The sequence below is a fragment of the Chiloscyllium plagiosum genome, unplaced genomic scaffold (genome assembly GCF_037043375.1).
Source record: "Chiloscyllium plagiosum isolate Xiang-an unplaced genomic scaffold, Cpla_swu_hap1 HiC_scaffold_28, whole genome shotgun sequence".
NCBI lineage: Eukaryota > Metazoa > Chordata > Chondrichthyes > Orectolobiformes > Hemiscylliidae > Chiloscyllium > Chiloscyllium plagiosum.
The window spans coordinates 53,623,241-53,642,893 of record NW_028270166.1 but is presented as its reverse complement, the minus strand read 5'-3'; the positions used below and the strand labels follow the sequence as shown (position 1 = coordinate 53,642,893).

General features: G+C 41.3%; 1 protein-coding gene across 1 annotated transcript; it reads left to right on the top strand.

Moving 5' to 3' along the window:
* Positions 1–1,889: 1,889 nt before the first annotated feature.
* Positions 1,890–19,432, top strand: LOC148142762 (putative G protein-coupled receptor 139). Its single transcript, XM_087976212.1, has 2 exons — positions 1,890–1,959; positions 18,522–19,432. The coding sequence occupies exons 1-2, from the start codon at positions 1,890–1,892 to the stop codon at positions 19,430–19,432; spliced, it is 981 nt and encodes a 326-aa protein (XP_087832338.1).
* Positions 19,433–19,653: the final 221 nt, after the last annotated feature.

The following is a 19,653-nucleotide window of genomic DNA, read 5'->3' as shown; positions in this document are numbered from 1 at the left end:
GAGTTAAGAAGAGCAAAGAGAGGACACGAGCAGTCTTGAGCAAATAGAATAAAGGAGAACCCTAAAGCTTTCTATGGGTATGTGAGGAATAAAAGGATGATTAGGGTAGGAATAGGGCCAATCAAAGACAGAAGTAGGAAGTTGAGTATGGACCCTTTAAAAATCTGAGAGGTGCTAAATTAATATTTCTCATCGGTTTTCACTCAGGAAAAGGAGGATATTGTAGAGGAGAAAAATGGGGTACGAGATATTAGACTAGAAAGGATTGATGTTAGTTACACACAGGTGTTATCAATTCTTGAAGGAGTGAATGTAGACAAGTCCCCTTGGACAGATGGGATTTATCCGAAGATTCTCTGGTAAGCTAGCAAGGAGATAACAGAGCCTTTGGCTTTGATATTTAAGTCATCATAGTCAAGGGGTTTAATACCTGAGGACTGGAGTATTAGCTGAAAATGTGTTGCTGGAAAAGCGCAGCAGGTCAGGCAGCATCCAGGGAACAGGAGAATCAACGTTTCGGGCATAAGCCCTTATTCAGGAATCCTGAAGAAGGGCTTATGCCCGAAACGTCGATTCTCCTGTTCCCTGGATGCTGCCTGACCTGCTGCACTTTTCCAGCAATGCATTTTCAGCTCTGATCTCCAGCATCTGCAGACCTCACTTTCTCCTCAAAGACTGGAGTATTACACATGTTGTGCTCTTGTTCAAGAAGGGCAGCAGAGATGATCCAGGTAATTATAGACCAGTGAGCCTTACATCTGTTGTAGGAAAGGTTTTGGAAAGAATTATAAGAGATAAGATTTATAATCATCTAGCAAGCAACAATTTGGTTTCAGATAGCCAACATGCTATCTGAAATAGTCAAGGCCAGATCGTGTCTCACAAACCTCACTGAGTTTTTTGAGAAGGTGACAAAGCATGTCGATGAGGGTAGGGCAGTTGACGTGGTACACTTGGACTTCAGTAAAGCCTTTGATAAGGTTCCACATGGTAGGCTGATGGAGAAAGTGCAGAGGCATGGAATTGAGGGTGATTTAGCAGTTTGGATTAGAAACTGGCTTTCTGGAAGAAGGCAGTGAGTGGTAGTTGATGGAAAATATTCTAGGGGAATGGGACTAGGTGGGTTGCATTTTGGCAGGTCGGTGTGGACTTGTTGGGCGGAAGGGCCTGTTTCCACACTGTAAGTAATCTAATCTAATTGTAAGTCATCTAATGCCCCTCATAATTTTCATAATTTTGTAAATCTCAATAAGGTCAACCCTCAGCCTCCGCGCTCCAGGGAAAACAGCCCCAGCTTGTTCAGCCTCTCCCTATAGCTCAAATCCTCCAACCCTGGCGACATCCTTGTAAATCCTTTCTGAACCCTTTCAAGTTTCACAACATTTTTCCGATAGGAAGGATACCAGAATTGCACGCAATATTCTAACAGTGGCCTAACCAATGTCCTGTACAGCCGCAACATGACCTCCCAACTCCTGTACTCTATACTCTGACCAATAAAGGAAAGTATACCAAACGCCTTCTTCACTATCCTATCTACCTGTGACTCGACTTTCAAGGAGCTAATAACCTGCACTCCAAGGTCTCTTTGTTCAGCAACACTCCCTAGGACCTTACTATTAAGTGTATAAGTCCTGCTAAGATTTGCTTTCCCAAAATGCAGCACCTCACATTTATCTAAATTGAATTCCATCTGCCACTTAATTTCAGTACGTTTTAATGTAAGCGTGAATGTGAATGCATTAATTTGTTTGTTCAAAGTACTGTCACTAACTCTGACAATGTTCCAGACTAATTGGTCCCCTTGAGGTGAAAATCAGATATAAATGCTCGAGGCATGGTGCTGCTTTGGGAGGACACAATGCACCAGTGCATTGCTCTCACAGAAAATGCATGCACCAGGAAATGGACCAGCATTTGCCATTTATTATTCACTTCTCGCAGCTTTTGGAGTCCTAGGTAATGTCTTTAATGAAAGGAGTACCAAGGCATTGGACATTTAACTATGTAAGTTTAGATCAGAGTGGTGCTGGAAAAGCACCACTATTTAACTGTGTAACCTCATAGAGCATAGCCATGAGTGGAATGGTGGTTCAGTGGTTAGCTCTACCACCTGACAGTGCGATCAGACCCAGGCTCGGTTCTGGCCTGGAGCCACTGCCTGTATGAAGGTTGCACATGCTTCTGTGCGAGTTTTCTCCAGCTGCTCTTGTTTCTGCCCACAGTCCAAAGATGTGCAGGTGAGGTAAATTGGCTATGTTAGGTTGGCCGGAGTGTTAGATGCATTAGTCGGGACTTATCGTATTGAATACATTTTCCTCACAGCGCCCTTCTGAATTTTATTCTGAGTGCTTTGCAATGCTATAAATATCTACTTGTGCTGTTAATGGTCTGACCTGTTCACGTTGGATTCAAATTAATTAACTAACATTCTAACATCAATTTTCTTGCTTGATTATCCTTCGTATTTCAATAGATGTCACCCGTCCTTTTACAAGTGAATTAATATTGCAAACTGTACTATCCTGTATATAAAAAAAGACAGAGTGAATTAGGTCATCAGAACAGCAAATTAAAATGCACAGAATAATATTTATTTTTCACATTTAGTTTTGATCTGAAAACAATAGACTGTGAGAATATATTGTCCTTTGTTCGATATTGCTGTTCCTCTTTCCGTTACTGTCTCGGTCATCAGGATTGCAGCATCTGTTATGTTAAGTAATTTCAGCAGTCTTGTTCTCTTACCTGCACATTGGCTGACATCAGTTTTGCATTGAACAATTTTATTAAATCATTGTTAACTGCTCATCTCCATGTATAATTCCTTAAATCATATTCTCTCTTTTACTTATACAGCCTAACATATTGATATACAAATATATTATTTGACAGAGGTCAGGGTCGGAGGGTGGGGGTGGCATATTTCATGTCTGTTCTGACTTGCCATTGGGCGGTGTTGGTGAGCTGCTATTTTGAAAAGCTGCAATCCACATGATCAAGTTTGATGCATAATCCTGTTATGGGATCTTGGTCAATCATCAGTGAAGGAATGGTGATATATTTCCAAGTCAGCATGGTGATTGGCTTGGTGGGGCACCTTCAGGTGGTGATACACCAGTTTCCCTATTGTCCTCTTCTCTCCAGATGGAAGTGATCATGGGTTTGGTAGATATTTTCTAAGGATTTTTGGTGCATTTCTGCAGTGCATCTTGTCGATAGTGTATGCTTTTGATTTTGAACATTGTTGGTGGGGAGCTAGATGCTTGTGGATGCAATGCCAATGGAACAGGCTGTTTTGTCTTCTATGGTGTCAAGTTTCTTGAGTCTTGTTGGAGCTGCATTCATCCAGCCAAGTGGGGAATATTTCATTACACTCCTGAATTGTGTGATGAAGACGGTTGTCAAGTTTTGGGGGAATCAAGATTGGGTTACTCACTGCAGTAGTTCTGCCTCTGACTTGTTCTTGTGGCCACTGTGTGTATCTGTCGAGTCTAGTTGAGTGTCTGGTCATTTATGGATGCATGTTTTGGGTGATTTAGTGATGATACCATCATTGAATGTCAAACACGGTGATTAGATCATCACTTATTGGAGATTCTCTTTGCCTGGCATTTGTGTGGCATAAATATCACTGGCCACTTGTCAGCCTGGATAATGGCCAGATCTTGTTGCAATTGAACATGGACTGTTTCGGTAACTGAGAAGTCACAAATGGTGCTGAACATTGTGCAATCATTAGTGAACACCCCTTCTTCTGACCTTGCTATGAAAGTCACTAATGAAGTATCTGGGTGGGACTTAGACACAACCTTTAAGACCTCCTGCAGAGATGTTCTGGAGCTCAGATGACTCACTTCCAACAATCACAAGCATCTGCCTGTGTGCCAGTAATGATACTAATCAACGAGCGTTTGCCCCCAATATTCATTGATTTCAGTTTTGCTAGAGCTACTTGATGATATATTCATAAAATGTGGCTTTGATAATAAAGGCTGTCACTCTCAGTTCACCTCTGGAAGTCTTCTCTTTTGTCCATATATGAGGTCAGACATTGAATGGATCTGGTAGACACATTCCATTTCGTTACTGATGATTATGAGTAGCCTAATATGCTGGTAATTGGATTTGCGCACATTTCTGTGTACAGGACATAATTAGACAATTTTCCACATTATTCGTTGGATTCCAGAGTTGTAGCTGTTCTCGAAGACCTTGACTCTGTGAAATGGCAAGTTCTAAAGCAGAAGTTATCATGATTATTGTAGGAATTTTGTCAGCGCCCATAGAAAATGCAGTATACTATGCCTTATACAATTTATTTATTATCCTTACAAGGATGTTGCCAGGGTTGGAGGATTTGAGGTATAGGGAGAGGCTGAACAGGCTGGGGCTGTTTTCCCTGGAGCGCGGAAGCTGACGGGTGACCGTATAGAGGTTTACAAAATTATGAGGGGCATGAATAGGATAAATAGGCAAAGTCTTTTCCCCTAGGGTCAGGGAGTCCAGACCTAGAGGGCATAGGTTTTGGGTGAGAGGAGAAAGATATAAAAGAGACCTCAGGGGCAACTTCTTCACACAGAGGGTGGTACGTGTATGGAATGAGCTGCCGAGGAAGTGGTGGAGGCTGGTACAATTGCAACATTTAAGAGGCATTTGGATGGGTATATGAATAGGAAGGGTTTGGAGGGATATGGGCAGGGTGCTGGCAGGTGGGACTAGATTGGTTTGAGATATCTGGTCAGCATGGACAGGTTGGACCGAAGGGTCTGTTTCCATGCTGTACATCTCTATGACTCTGTGACTGTATGTGGAATGAACTGAATTAGCTACAGATTGGTATGTATAATGTGAGGGACGAGTGAAGGAGGCCAAGATGGATCATTACCTCGACTTTTCTGATTGTTGCAAAAGCTTCAGCCTATTTTTTATACTGTTGTGTTGGACTCTACCATCTTTGAGGATGAAGATATTTGCAGAGTCACCTCTCCCCGTGACATTGTTTAATTGTTCACCACCATCCATAACTAGATTTGGAGCTGATGTTCTTTCTGTGGGCTAGCTTAGCTCTGTTGATTGTTTGCTCCTTATTTCAGCATGAAAGTAATCCTGTTTGATATTTTCATCACCTTGCCACTTCAATTTTCGGTATGCCTGGTGCTGCTCCGAGCATATCCTCCTGCACTCTCCACTGAAGCAGTGTTGAACTCGTCACTCGATTGCAATGGTTGATTGGGCACTATCCTGAGCCAGCTGTTGTGGATTGTACTTGAGTACGAATCTATTTCTGTAAATGGCCCACATTACCTCTTGAATACTTAACCTTGAGTTGCTAGATATGCTCGAGGTCTGTCCCATTTAAGATGGTGATAGTGACACACAACACATTGAGGGCTTTCTCCGTTTGAAGGCAAGATTTCGCTTCAAAAGCAAGTATGGGGTGGTCACTCTTACCAATACTGTCAGTGGCAGGTACGTTGTTATGGAGCAAGCCAGACCACCCTCAAAACATTTCAAGTAGGCAGCCCAGATCCTAAGTTCACGAGTTGTTTATGCAGATGTAGAGAGGATATTCCAGAAGTGACGCAGCTGGCCCTATAACTCAGTTTTACACAAAATATAATTTATTTACAGACTACTACCAGAAACACAAAGTAAAGAACCAAATTTAGAATAGTTTAACTTACTGAAAACCGAATCTACTCTACAGCATATTAATGATGCTGCTCCAAATATTTGCAACATTCCTATAAACTTTCCCTTGACAAGAATAGTTAAAATCAAATACAGGTTCTTACAGGATAGATGTCAGAGTGAGAGAGAAAAATCAATATGGAGCTGTTTGTTTTTGACCCGCAGCTTCAATTATAGAGTGCTTGCTAAAACCAAACCCTGCACTGGGAGAACTGGCCATTCCCCTTCAGAAAACATACATGTTTTCTCAAAAATACTTAAAACTTTTCAAGAAGATAATTCCAGACGTATAAGAACCTCTGCCTTTATGAATCCTGTTGAAAAAAAACAAAGACAACATAACCTTGTCAAAGAGACAGTGTCATCACAGCTTCAAAAGACAGAAGATTGGCAAGGATGAGGTCAAGTATGTTTTATGTCCTCTTTTCTGTTCATTCACTAGCTGCCATAGATCCAGTCTCATAGCTATGTTCTTTAGGATACGCTCAGCCCGACTAGTAATGTTGCTACTGAGCTATTGTTGGTGATGGAAATTGAAATCACCCATCACTGCTTGGTCTGTCCTGTCTGTTGACAGGACATATTCAGCAATAGTGATGGCACTCTCGGGGACATTTTCAGATATGATTCCATGAGTATGACTTTTTCAGGATGTTGCTTTAACAGTCATTGAGATAGCTCTCCCAATATTGGCTCTACCCTCCAGAAGAGAGTAAGGAGGACTTTGCAGGATCTGTAGGGCTGTTTATGCCTTTATCTTTTTGAGTCCTTTGATTGATGGAAGGTGCTCCATTCGGTTTCATTTCTCTGTTGAGACTTTGTAGTGTTTGATACAACTAAGTGGTTAGCAAGGCCGTTTCTAAGTGCAGTTGAGAGTCAATCTTGACTGCATTCAATTCCTTGACCTCTACTGTTCATTGCATTCTTACTAATCTTCATTATTTCACTGAGATAAAACACAGCTGGTTTGGTGCTTATTTTATCTTTTTCCTTCATTCATGGTGAATGTGGTAGAGAGAAGTAGTAGAGGAGGATTCTGCACGAATTTAGTGTTCAACTGGAAGAAGAGCATCCAATAGAAAGTAGTAGTGAGAAGGAACTGAGAAATCGTTGGGAGAACTTTGAGTTCTTACTGACAGCATATAAAAGGGAGGTAATCTCGAGCTTGAGATAAAAAGGCTGCTGTTGAGGCCAAAGTATGGACTTCCATGATCATCAGGCTTTGCTGAGGAGGGCAAATAGCATTGATGTACAGCAAGGTATGGAATTGAAATTTCTTTTAATATGATAGTTTCTATAACAGTAGTAATTGCAGTTACTAAAATGGTATGTTCATCCTGAGAGAGTGTGAGATCAGGGAAAAGTCAAATATCTTAGTCATTTGCTCGACAAGAAATGTATTGACCTGAATTTCCTTTCAGAACATAGATTTGTTAGAACAGCAGTTGAACACGGGATGGAGCATTGAAGAGGCAGGAAATTTCTGGATGGAAGTTTGAGGGGTGTGGTCACGTGAAACGTTCAGCCAGATTGATAAGTGGCAGCCAGGAAAGGCAAAAAGGCAGTCTAGGAATCCCATGTGGCTGTTCCTTTTCACACGTATATACAGATGTGTATTATTCTGGGGTGGAGTGCTAGGTATGGCTTAACAAGGGAAGATGACGTCAGCAGCCAGATCAGTGGCACCATGGTTGATTCTGTTGTACAAAAAGGAGGGTACAAGTATTGGTGAGAGATAAGCTTTGGGAACATTGTAGTTAAGGACACAGATAGACATTCAGGTGGCCGCAAGCAAGACATCATATGTGTATTGCTTCACTATTGCTCGGGTCAAGGATGTCTCTGAGCAGTCATTAGGTGTTGTCAAAGGGAAGGATGAACAGCCAAGTATCATGGACCACATTGGTGCTGAAGATATAAACAGGAAGATATGATGTCCTGCAAACATAAATTAGGGAGCTGGATAGAATGATTGAAAGCAGGACCTCTGGGGTTTTAATCCCTATGCCACATGCTTGCAAGGCCAGAAATATGGAGATACTATATTTGAGCGTGTGACTAAAGAGCTGATGGAGTTGTGAGGGCCTAAGATGGATCATTGTGATCTCTTTCAGGGAAGGAGCATCCACAAGGATGGCTTGTTTCTGAACTAGAGGGGCACGAACACGTTTGCAGGGAGACTTGCTACTAGTCAGTTGGGTTTGAATTACTGTGGAACAGCGGATGGAAACAGAACAGCAACTAGAGTCATTGAGGAGAAGATAAAGGTTAAATCAGATCACTTTAATAGGAAGTAAAGGCGAGGGCCAGTTGAAAGAAAATGACACATGTTGCTGTGTGAAGTACATTTATTTTTTTGCAAAGTGTACAATACGTCAGGCAGATGAGTGCAGAATCTGCCTGTATAGAAGCCTGTTTAAGAGAAAGGCAGGGTAGGCAATTCAAGTGAGTTTTGAGAAGAGTGTTGAGAAGTTGAGCTTTTGGATGTAGGTTGCTCGCTGAGCTTGGAGGTTCATTTCCAGACGTTTTGTTACCTTACTAGGTAACTGCTTCACTGGAATTCATGTGAAGCAATGCTGAAAATTCCTGCTTTCTATTTATATGTTTGGGTTTCTTTGGGTTGGTGACGTCATTTTCTATGATGATGTTATTTCCTGTGATGAAGTAACTTCCTGTTCCTTTTCTCAGGGGTTGGTAGGTGGAGTCTAACTCGATGTGTTTGTTGAGAGAGTACCGGTTGGAATGTCATGCTTCTCGGAATTCTCGTGCATGTGTTTGTTTGGCTTGTCCTTGGATGGATGTGTTGTTCCAATTCAACATTCCAGACTTTAAATGTTTTGGGTAGGATAACGAAGGATGTAAATAATATATTTTATTAGATTATTTACAGTGTGGAAACAGGCCCAACATGTCCACACCGACCCTCCGAAGAGCAACCCACCCAGACCCATTCCCCTACATTTACCCCTTCACCTAACACTACGGACAATTTAGCATGGCCAATTCACCTAACCTGCACATTTTTGGACTGTGGAAGGAAACCGGAGCACCCTGGAGGAAACCCACACAGACACGGGGAGAATGTGAAAACTCCACACAGATAGTTTGCCTGAGGCAGGAGATTGCATTACAAATTAGGAGAATGTCGAAGTTGCTTTCATATATAAATTCTTTCATTTATAAATCTCAGAACCTTTTTTTTAATTTACGTTCTCAAGTGAACTTTGAGAACAGGTGCCATCTCATCTCAGATTTGAGGTATGAGGAGCCCTGTGTGGGGCTGTCTGTGCCCCGATGTTCAGACAAATTCTATTTCTAAGATAGGGATTTACAGAGGCTTATATGGATTACAGTTTGAGCAAAATAAAGTGTAATTCTGCAAATACAAATTCACCCCATAAACTTATATATATATATATATATATATATGAATGGCGGTGCAGGCTCGAAGGGCTGAATGGCCTCCTCCTGCACCTATTGTCTATTGTCTATAATGTGTGTGTGTGGGGGGGATATGAGTGTTTGTGTGAGAGTGTGTGTGTGTGTGTATATGTGTGAGTGTATGGGAGAGAGCTGCATATGAGAGAAGGTCTGCATGAGTGTTAGAGTCTATAGGGGTGTGTGTGTGTGAGAGAGAGAGAGAGTGTAGTGCAGTGGTGCACCTGTAGTGGGTACCGAACTTGGCTATCAGCCTTTGCTTGGCCACTTTGCATTGTTGCCTGTCCCAAAGTTTACCTTGGAGGATGGTCACCCGAAGGTCCAAAGTCAAATGTCGCAGACGGCTGAAGTGTTATCCGACTCGGAGGGAACACTCCTGTCTGTCGATTGTTTAATAGTGTCCATTCATCTGATGCCATAGCTTTTGTTTGGTCTCACCAATGTACCATGCCTCAGCGCATCTTTGCCTACAGCGTATGAGGTAAACAACATTTGCCAAGTCACATGAGTACCTGCCATGTACGTGGTGTGTGGTGTCCCCACGTGTAATGGTTGTATCCATGTCGACACTGACTCATCTTGCAGCATCTGCCGTGACAGTTTTGTATGGTATTGACCTGAAAATCGGGCAGTTTGCTGTGAACAATGATCTGTTTAAGGTTTGGTTGTTGTTGAAAGGCGAAAAGGAGGCAAGAGGAAGGTTTTAGTGAGGTGCTCATGCTCTTTGCAGGCTGCGAAGAACATGTCATAGTTTTTCAGCTCTTGGAAGTACTGGACAATGAAGGGGTCCCTGTCCGTTGCAGTTTGTATATGTCTCCTGAGGAGTTCATTCCAGTTTCTTGCTGTGGCACGTCAGAATTGGCAGTTGAGCATTGTACCCCATTCTTATGACGACAAGTCCCGTTACATTCCTTCTCATCTGAACAGATCATACATTTGCAAAGGGTGTGTCCATAGGGGATGGATGTTTTAATATGTTTTGGATGGAAGCTGGAGAAGTGTATCATCGTGAGGTTATCCGTGGGTTTGCAGTAGAGTGAGGTGCTGAGGTGGTGAGGTCATCATCCTTGGTGGAGATGAATGTGTCCAGTAATGAGACATATGCTAAAGAGTAGTCCATGATGTATTTGATGGTTTGATGAAACACTGTGTAGTTGTTTCAGTGACTTCTCAACATGGATGAGAGGAAGAAAATGTCATTAATATACCGAGTGTATCATGTTGATTGGAGATCCTGCATGGAGAAGAAGTCTTGTATGAACTGTTGGCATATTGGCGTGCAAATTTGGTCCCCATGGCTGTTCCATGTGTCGGTATCAAGAACTAGTTGCTAAAGGTAAAGACATTGTGGTCGAGAATAAAGTGGATGAGTTGTAGGACGGTGTGTAGAGATTGGCAGTTGGTGGTGTTAAGTATTGAGGCTGTTGACGTGATCATGTCATTGTGGGGGATGCTGATGTGGAGTGCTGAAACGTCCGTTGTGACGAAGAATGTTCCCAATTCAACTGGTGCATGAGTGATGAGTTTCTGTAATAAATCTCTGGTGTCACGACAGAAACTGGAGGTCCCCTGTACAATGGGTTTCAAGATTCCTTCGACATAGCTAGAGAGGTTCTCACAGGGTCCAATTGCCTGATACAATGGGACGTCCTGGTGTGTTGGCTTTGTGTATCTTTGGAAAACAGTAGAAGTCACCTACATGAGAATGACATGGGATGACGATATGTAGGGAACTCTGAAGGACTGGATCCAAAGTTCTGATCAATGTTTTTCGTTCATGGGTGTGTTCTTTGGTCGGATCAGCCCGTAGTTGCCTATAGTGTTTCTGGTTGTTTATTTCTCGGTACACTTCCTTACAGTAAGCTGTAAGGCTACGGCAACAGATGAATAGATACTGCACAACAATCAACAGACAGGAATGTTCCCTCCCAGTTGGAGAATACGTCAGCTGTCAGGGACATGATCATCCTTCAAGGTGGACTTTGGGACAGGCAACAATGCAAAGTGGCCAAACAGAGGCTGATAACCAAGTTCGGTACCCATCAGGATGGCCTCAACCAGGACATTGGGTTCATGTCACACTACAGGTGACCCCCACTGCACTACACACACACTCTCTCTCTCTCTCACTCTCACATACACACACAAACGCACACACACATATGCACACACATGTACAGACGCATAAACTCATGCAGACCCTCTCTCATACACAAGCTCTCTCTCATACACTCATACACACCCACACTCACACCCATACACACACCCTCTTATACCCCTTTACACTCACACTCACACGCATACACGTACTTTCTCACAGACACTCATACCCTTCCCCCCCAACATACACAGCCACGTGCACACTCATACATAAACATTTGTGGGGTGAATGTCTACTCACAGAATTATATTTTATTTTGCTCAAAAACTGCATGAATCCACTGAAGGTTTTTTAGAAATAGAATCAATCTGAATATTGGAGCACAGACAGTCCCACACAGGGCACCTCACACCTCCATTGCATTACCTGAGATGACATGGCAACTATTACTAATGTTCACTTGAGAACATAACTTTAAAAAATGTTCTGTTATTTACATATGGAAGAATTGAAACCAACATGGCCATTCTAAAAGATTCGAAAAATCCAGGTCTTTTTCAATATATAATTTCAATTGCATCACTGTGTAAATGTTTGCTATAAATTCTGTGTCCTACGATCTTGTACTCCACAACCACATGAAGAAGGAGCAGTGCTCCAAAAGTTAGTACTTCCAAACTAATCTATTGGACTATAACTGAGTATTGTGTGATTCTTAACTTTGCCTACTGAGGACAGTAAGCATGTCATTTGCCTTCTTTGCCACATTAGCCAACTTGGTTACCATGTTGAGGGAGCAATGGATGTCTAACCCAAAACCTACTGTTATTTCAATGTTTCTAAGAGATCTAACATATAGTTTCCTGTTGAACTTGACCATTCCAAATGCTTCAATTCACACTTGAACTCCATTTTACATTTCTCTGCACAACTTTCCAATTGATCTATGTCCTGCTGTAACTTTTGACAAATGTCCTTATTAATTACGACTCCATCAATTTGCATGTCATCTGCAAACATACTAATCAGGTCACTGACATTTTCAATAAAATCACGTACATGAATTACAAACAGAAGTCCCAGTACTGATCCCTGTGGAACACAACTGATCACAGACCTCCATTTAGAAATCTATGCCTCCATAACTACCCCCGTCTTCTATAAGCAAACCAAATGTGCAAACGTCTTACCGAATCACCATAAGTCCCATGGGACTTACACTTCTGAACCAATCCACCATAAGGAATCCTGTCAAATATTTTTTCGTGAATTCCATGCAGACAACATCGGTCAACTGACCCTCATCAAACATCACTGTTACTTCTTCCAATAACTCAATATAATTTGTAAGACAGGATGTTCCCCACACAAATTAATGCTGACTGTATTAAGTCAATTCTTGATTAATTTGATCTGTTACTGTCACATCTGCTGTAATTCAGTGAAAAGGGTTGTTTTATGTGCTTTATAGGCAGATTGTACTGTACAAGTGCATCATGTTAACAGACAGAGCGCAGGATGCATTGATACAGGTGTGCAGAAATGCAGAGAGATAAGCATTAACATTTAAAATATCCATGCAAAAGTCTGATAACAACAATGAAGAGGTTGTTCTTGAGTCTTTTTGAATGTGTATTCAAACTTCTTTATGTTCTGCATGATGGAAGAGGGTGGGAGAATGTATAATCGAGGTGGGAGTCTCTTTGATTATACTGGTTGCTTTCCTGATTCAGTCAAAGTATAGATGATGTTAATAGATGAGAGGCTGCTTTGTGTGATGGACTGTGCTGTGTTCACATCTGCCTGTAGTTTCTTGCACCTTGGGAACAGCAGTTACCACGCCATGCTGTGACGTATCCTGACAGGATGTTTTCTACGATGCATCTATAGAAATTTTTAAGATACTTTTTAGCTTAGATTACCTACAGTGCAGAAAAAGGCCCTTTGGCCCAACAAGCACACACCGACGCTCTGAAGAGTTACCCACCCAGACCCATTCCCCTACTAATGCACCTATTACTATGGGCAATTTAGCATGGCCAATTCACCTGACCTGCACATCCTTGGACTGTGGGAGGAAACCGGAACAGACACAAGGAGAATGTGCAAAATGCACACAGACAGTCGCCCAAGTCTAGAATCGAACCCGGATAGCTAGTACTGCAAGAGGAATGTTGTGCTTTCTTAATTATAGTGTCAAAATGTGTAGATCAGGACAGATTGTTGGTGATCATTTTCCCAGGATCTTGAAGGTCTTGACCATCCCCAGTTAGCACAATTGATGCAGACAGAGGTGTGCCTTCCACTGAAATTCTGGAAGTCAATCACCAGCTCTTTAATTTTGCTGAATTTGATGGAGTGATTATTGTCTTTACACCATGCCACTAAGCATTCCGTATCTTTCTTGTACTCTATCTTGAGACCCAACTACAATGACGGTGTTGTCAGCAAACATGTGAACAGAGTTGGCATGGAATTTAGCCACACAGTCATGTGCATATCAAAAGTTAATAGGGAGCTGAGTACACAGCTTTGCGGAGAACCAGTGTTAAGGATTATCGTGAAGGAGGTGTCATAATCTATCCTTCCTGATGGCAGTTCTTTGGTCAGGAAGTCGAGAATCCTATTATAGAGGCTCTCCTCTATAGAGCAGAGACCTGGCCTCCGGAGGATAAAGATGAGTTTGTTAATATGGTATTTAAGGGGAGCTGCAGTCAATAAGAACGAGCCTGATTTACGGGTATCCTTAGTGTCCAAATAGAATCATAGAATATAATAGAATCCCTATCGTGTGGAAGAGGGGCATTCAGCCCATTAAACCCAGCCCAATTCTCTGAAGAGAATCCCACTCATACCCTACGTTTTCCTTGGCTAATCCACCCAACCTACACATCCCTGGATGCTATGGGCAATTTAGCATTGCCAAATCTGCGCAGTTTTGGACTGTGGGAGGAAAGCACAACACCCACATAAAAGCCACACAGTCATGGGGAGAGTATGCAAACTCCACACACACACAGTCACCTGAATGTGAAATCAATCTCAGATCACTGACGCTGTGAGGCAGCTGCTAATGACTAAGCTAACGTGTCACCCAAGGGATGCTCCAGTGATGCGTGTAGGGCCTGGGAGCTGGCATTAGCCGTGGGCTATTTGCACTAGTAGGTGAATTGCAAGGGATCAAGTTGATCTGGGTGGCTGGCTTGATGTAAGCCGTGGCCCACTTCCTGAAACATTTCAGAATTATGGATATTAGAGACACCGGGCTGCCGTCATTGATGCATGCTCTATGATTCTTCACCTGCACTGCGATGATGGTGGGCTTCCTGCAGCAGTTGAAGACACAAGATCGTAGTAACAAGAGGCTAAAGATGTCTACAGATGCTTCTGCCTGTGGTCCATACAGCATTCCTTTGGCCCTTCACATTTGGTGAGTTCACCTTGAAGATGATGATCTAGCAGTGACCGAATGTACAGATGTATTCGAGGCTGTTAGAACAGGTGATATTGTTTCATTGCCCTTCTGTTCAAAGTGAGTGTACAGTGCATTGTGCTCATGAGGTAGGAATGCACTGTTGCTCACAATTCTGTTTGAATTCACTGTGTGACCTGCTATAACGTTAATCCTTGCAACAAACTTGGGGTGGACACGTGGTTAGTCTGGGTCTTCAGCTTAGTTTGATATTGCCTCTTGGCATCCATGATGGTCTTGTGAAGGCGGTCCCTGCATATCCTCTGTAGGTCAGGGTCCCTGACTTGATTGTCTCAGTCATGGACTACAATACAGAGTGGTTCTCCTGACTCAGCCATGCTTTCTGGTTGGGGAACATTTTGATTAATTTCTTATGAGGTCGTCATTTACGCTCTTACTCATGAAGTCTGTTACGGTAGTGGCATGCTCATTTAGGTTGGTCACTGAATTCTTGAATATATACCACTAAATCTAAGCAGTTCCACAGAAGCCCTTCTTTTTCCTCAAGCCAACATTGCATGACTTTCCAAATTGGGTCCATAAGCTTTAATTTCTGCTTGCAAGCCTTAAAGGGAGCACAGTGTTGTGGTCTAATTTTCCAAAATATGGATGGGAGATGGAGTGGTAGGCAGTTTTGGTGCTTGTAAAGCAATTCTCAAGGATGTTCAGACTTCTGATAGGATAGATGTGCTGGTGATATTTTGCTACCATATTATTGATGTTGGCCTGGTTGAAGTCACCTGCTACCATAAACAAGGCCTTGAGATATCCTGATTCAATACTGCACATAGCATTGTATATAATGTCAAGTGCATTGTTCACTTCCACAATGGATGGGATGTAGACCTCTGTCAAGATAGAAAAGGCAAACTCATGCATCAGGCAGGGTGAACAGCATTTCACTATTAAATATTCTAGATTGAACGTTTTTTTCAACTTAGAAATACATTGTGTCCCTAAGAATCTTCTCCAATAATTTCCCTACTACTGAAGTAATGCTCCTTTGCCTATAATTTCCAGGATTATCCCTATTGCCCTTCTTGAGCAAGGAACAACACTGGCTACTGTTCATTCTTCTGAGAGATTTCATGTAACTAAAACAAAATAAAAATATCACTGTCAAGGCCACAGAAATCAATTCCCTTGACCACTCAGTGTTCTAGGATTGATCCATCAGGCCCTGAGAATTTATGCACCTTGATACTATTCAATCATTGTCCATAACTGCTTCCATTCAAAGTTGTATTATAACTATTGTGCTGCCTTCTTGAAACTTTGCAGTCAATTCGTTCTGCAATATGATTAGGGAGCTATTTCAAGAATTTGGACCCATTAACACTGATATAACAGACATAAACTGGTGAGTTGCAGCAATGTAAATGAACTGATGGCAGATATATTTGTTCAGAAGCCTTATTTCATTCATTGCCTATTTTTACTGCACACTCATCATTTCAAATATTTACTGTGAAATTGTTGTTAAGTATGTAATGTTTTCCCTCAATATCTTGATTCCGCTGTCATTGAGATACATTTTATTGTCATTGCTCACAATGCCTACAAATTAATTAACTTATTTAGTAAACAATCATTATTTCTGCCTTTTTCTATCGTGTTGAAGGCTTTAACATAATTCAGTTGCTGCTATTTCAAGGCAATCTAATATATGAACTGTTTTGGAAATTAAATAAGATTTTTTTTAAAAAAACAAAGTTAAAAATGGAGTGAGACATCTCCTTGTAGCGAGTAAGGCATAATTTAGCATGTAGGAAGCTGAAATGTCAAAAGGGTCTGTGGCAGTGGAAATGGATGTTGATAGAAATTGGATATCAGGGTTCTTAGCAGAGGCAGTAATGCAGAGACTTGAGCAAACAGCTCTGCCAACCATCCAACCCAAAATCTGGGTCCGCTATTTGTCTGACACCTTTGTCATTACTAAACGAAACAAGTTAGAGGAAACCTTCAGGACCATCAGTAATATCCTTACTGGCATAAAATTTACTAAATAAGAGGAAAATAACAACAAACTGTCATTCCTAGATGTCACAGTAAAGCGAACAGCCAATGGGGAACTTCAAGTTAGCGTCTACAGAAAAACAACACACACAGACCAAATATTGAACTACAGAAGCAATCATCCCAAAATCTACAAGCAAAGCTGCACCAAAACATTATTTCAATCAGCCAACACATACTGCAGCACAGTAGAACTATGCAGAGCAGAGGAAAATCACCTAAACCGCGTAGTCAAAAAGAATGGGTACTCAATGAACACAGTCTACCGATTTCTCAGCAACAAATCTAAACAAGCAGATAAATGCCACTCTCCCCTACATCAAAGACAGCTTGGAAATGACTGCCAGACTACTCAGTCCCCTTGACATCACGATAGCCCACAAACCTGCCAACACACTGAAACAACAGCTAATGAACTTGGAAGACCCGATACAGACAATGAGCACAACCAACGTCATTTACAAAATATCGTGCCAGGACTATAGCAAACACTACATTGGACAAACAGGCAGAAAACTAGCCACCAGGATACATGAACACCAACTACCCACAAAAAGACATGACCCTTTCTCACTAGTATCCTCAAATACAGATAAGGAGAAAGTGAGGACTGCAGATGCTGGAGATCAGAGCTTAAAAATGTGTTGCTGGAAAAGCGCAGCAGGTCAGGCAGCATCAAAGGATCCAAACACCCATGTGTATTGAGGTCAAATCAGATACCAAAAAAAGAGACAGTGTAGGAGAAGGAAAGGTGGGATCTCGACATGCAGAGACAGGAAACGTAAAGGTTTCTGTTTAAATTTATTTAAATGCCTGAAAAACCGTTGATTCTCCTGCTCCTTTGATGCTGCCTGACCTGCTGCGCTTTTCTAGCAACACATGTTTAAGCTCAAATACAGATAAGGAAGGACACCACTTCGACTGGGCCAACACATCCATTCAAGGACAAGCCAAACAAAGACGCACATGAGAATTCCTAAAAGCATGGATTTCCAACTGGAACTCTATCAACAAACACATCGAGTTAGACCGCATCTATCACCCTCTGAGAAAAGGAACAGGAAGTGACTTCACCACAGGAAATAACATCACCACAGGAAATGATATCACCAACCCAAAGAAACCCAAACATATAAATAGAAAGCAGGAATTTTCAGCATTGCTTCGCCTGAGGCCCACTGAAGATGTTACCTAGTAAGGTAACAAAATGTCTGAAAATGAACCTCCAAGCTCAGCGAGCAAACCTACATCCAAAAGCTCAACCTGAGCTACAAATCTTCTCAAAACTTGCTAACATTGGCTAGTGATTGGACAGTGTTGTTTGAATGTTCCCGAAGTTAAACAACTGCATAAAAGAATAACAAAGGTATGAATCAATTATAAAAATGTTGCACTTGATTATAAGTGTCACTGCATCAGTAGCATTTTCTTTAGATCATATAGAATGTAATATATAAGCAGTAATGTATTATAATATATTATAATATATAATAATATAATAGTATTATAATATATAAGCAGTAATGTATTGATTTGAAATTCATAAAACTGAGAATACTGGAAGCCAGAAACAAAATCATAAAGTTTTGGGAAAAAAATCTCAGCAGGACTGGCAGCATTCTGAAGAGAAACTGAAGTTAACATTTCAAGTCCAATGAGCATCTCCAGTAATATGTTGATATAGCTCTCAACATTAGTAATGCATAAAATATCAACAACATAGATTTCAAAATCATTTTGCTTGAAACAGACTGGGAAATGATCAATAATTCATGCTTCTTCTCTGTAATTTACTTACAGCTAATTTGGCAACAATTGTGATTCTCTGCCGTGGAAAGTGTGGTTTATCCAAGTGCATTACACAGTATTTGATATCGATGGCGGTGACAGATCTCTTGGTTATTATCACTGCTGTGATATTAAGTCGACTTCGTGCTATTTATTTTCCTGCTAGTTTCCTTTCTACTACCCCAGGATGTAGCCTCGTTATTGTTCTCAGTTGTGCTTCCAGAGACAGTTCTGTTTGGTTAACCGTTGCTTTCACCTTCGATCGGTTCCTAGCCATTTGCTGCCAGGAACTCAAAACAAAATACTGCACGGAGAAAACAGCAGCTGTGGTGATAACAATCATATGCTTGATGTGCTGTGTAAAAAACATTCCTTTTTATTTCATATTTGAGCCAATGTATATGATTGATAATGTACCCTGGAATTGCAGTATAAAAGCAAGCAATTACAATTTAATTGCATGGAGAGTATATGACTGGCTGGATCGTATACTAACCCCTTGTCTTCCTTTCATTTTAATTTTACTGCTCAATATTATAACTGTTAGACATATCCTGTTGGCCAGCAGAGCCCGTCGGAGACTTCGAGCAAAAAGCAATGGTAAGAATCAGAGTGACACAGAGATGGAAAGTCGCCGAAAGTCCATTATTTTACTCTTTGCCATCTCGGGAAGTTTCCTCTTATTGTGGTTGGCCTATGTTATAAATTTCTTATTTGTTCAAATTTCAGGCAGCAATTATTCAATCGGTTCCAATGCTAATGACCCAAAATTTATCCTCCAGGAATGCGGATATATGTTACAACTTCTCAGTTCTTGCACCAATACGTGTATTTATGCAGGGACCCAGACTAAATTTAGAAGAGAATTAAAGGACGCATTTAAAATACTTTTTAATCTCATTACCAAATGGCATAAACAATGACAATGGCTGAATACATAGTTGCCATAGTGAAGTCCTTGCATGTGAATCGAATAAAATAGAAGTCAAATTTTAAATGGTGTATGAATTACTTATGTTTACTATTACTCAGTAATATTTTCATAACTTTAAATGAGGGTGAAAGACCTGTCTATCGGGCTGGTACTTGGGTGGCAACCAGAAGTTCAAATCCTTTGTCCAGAAGTTGTTTGCTTAAATTCACC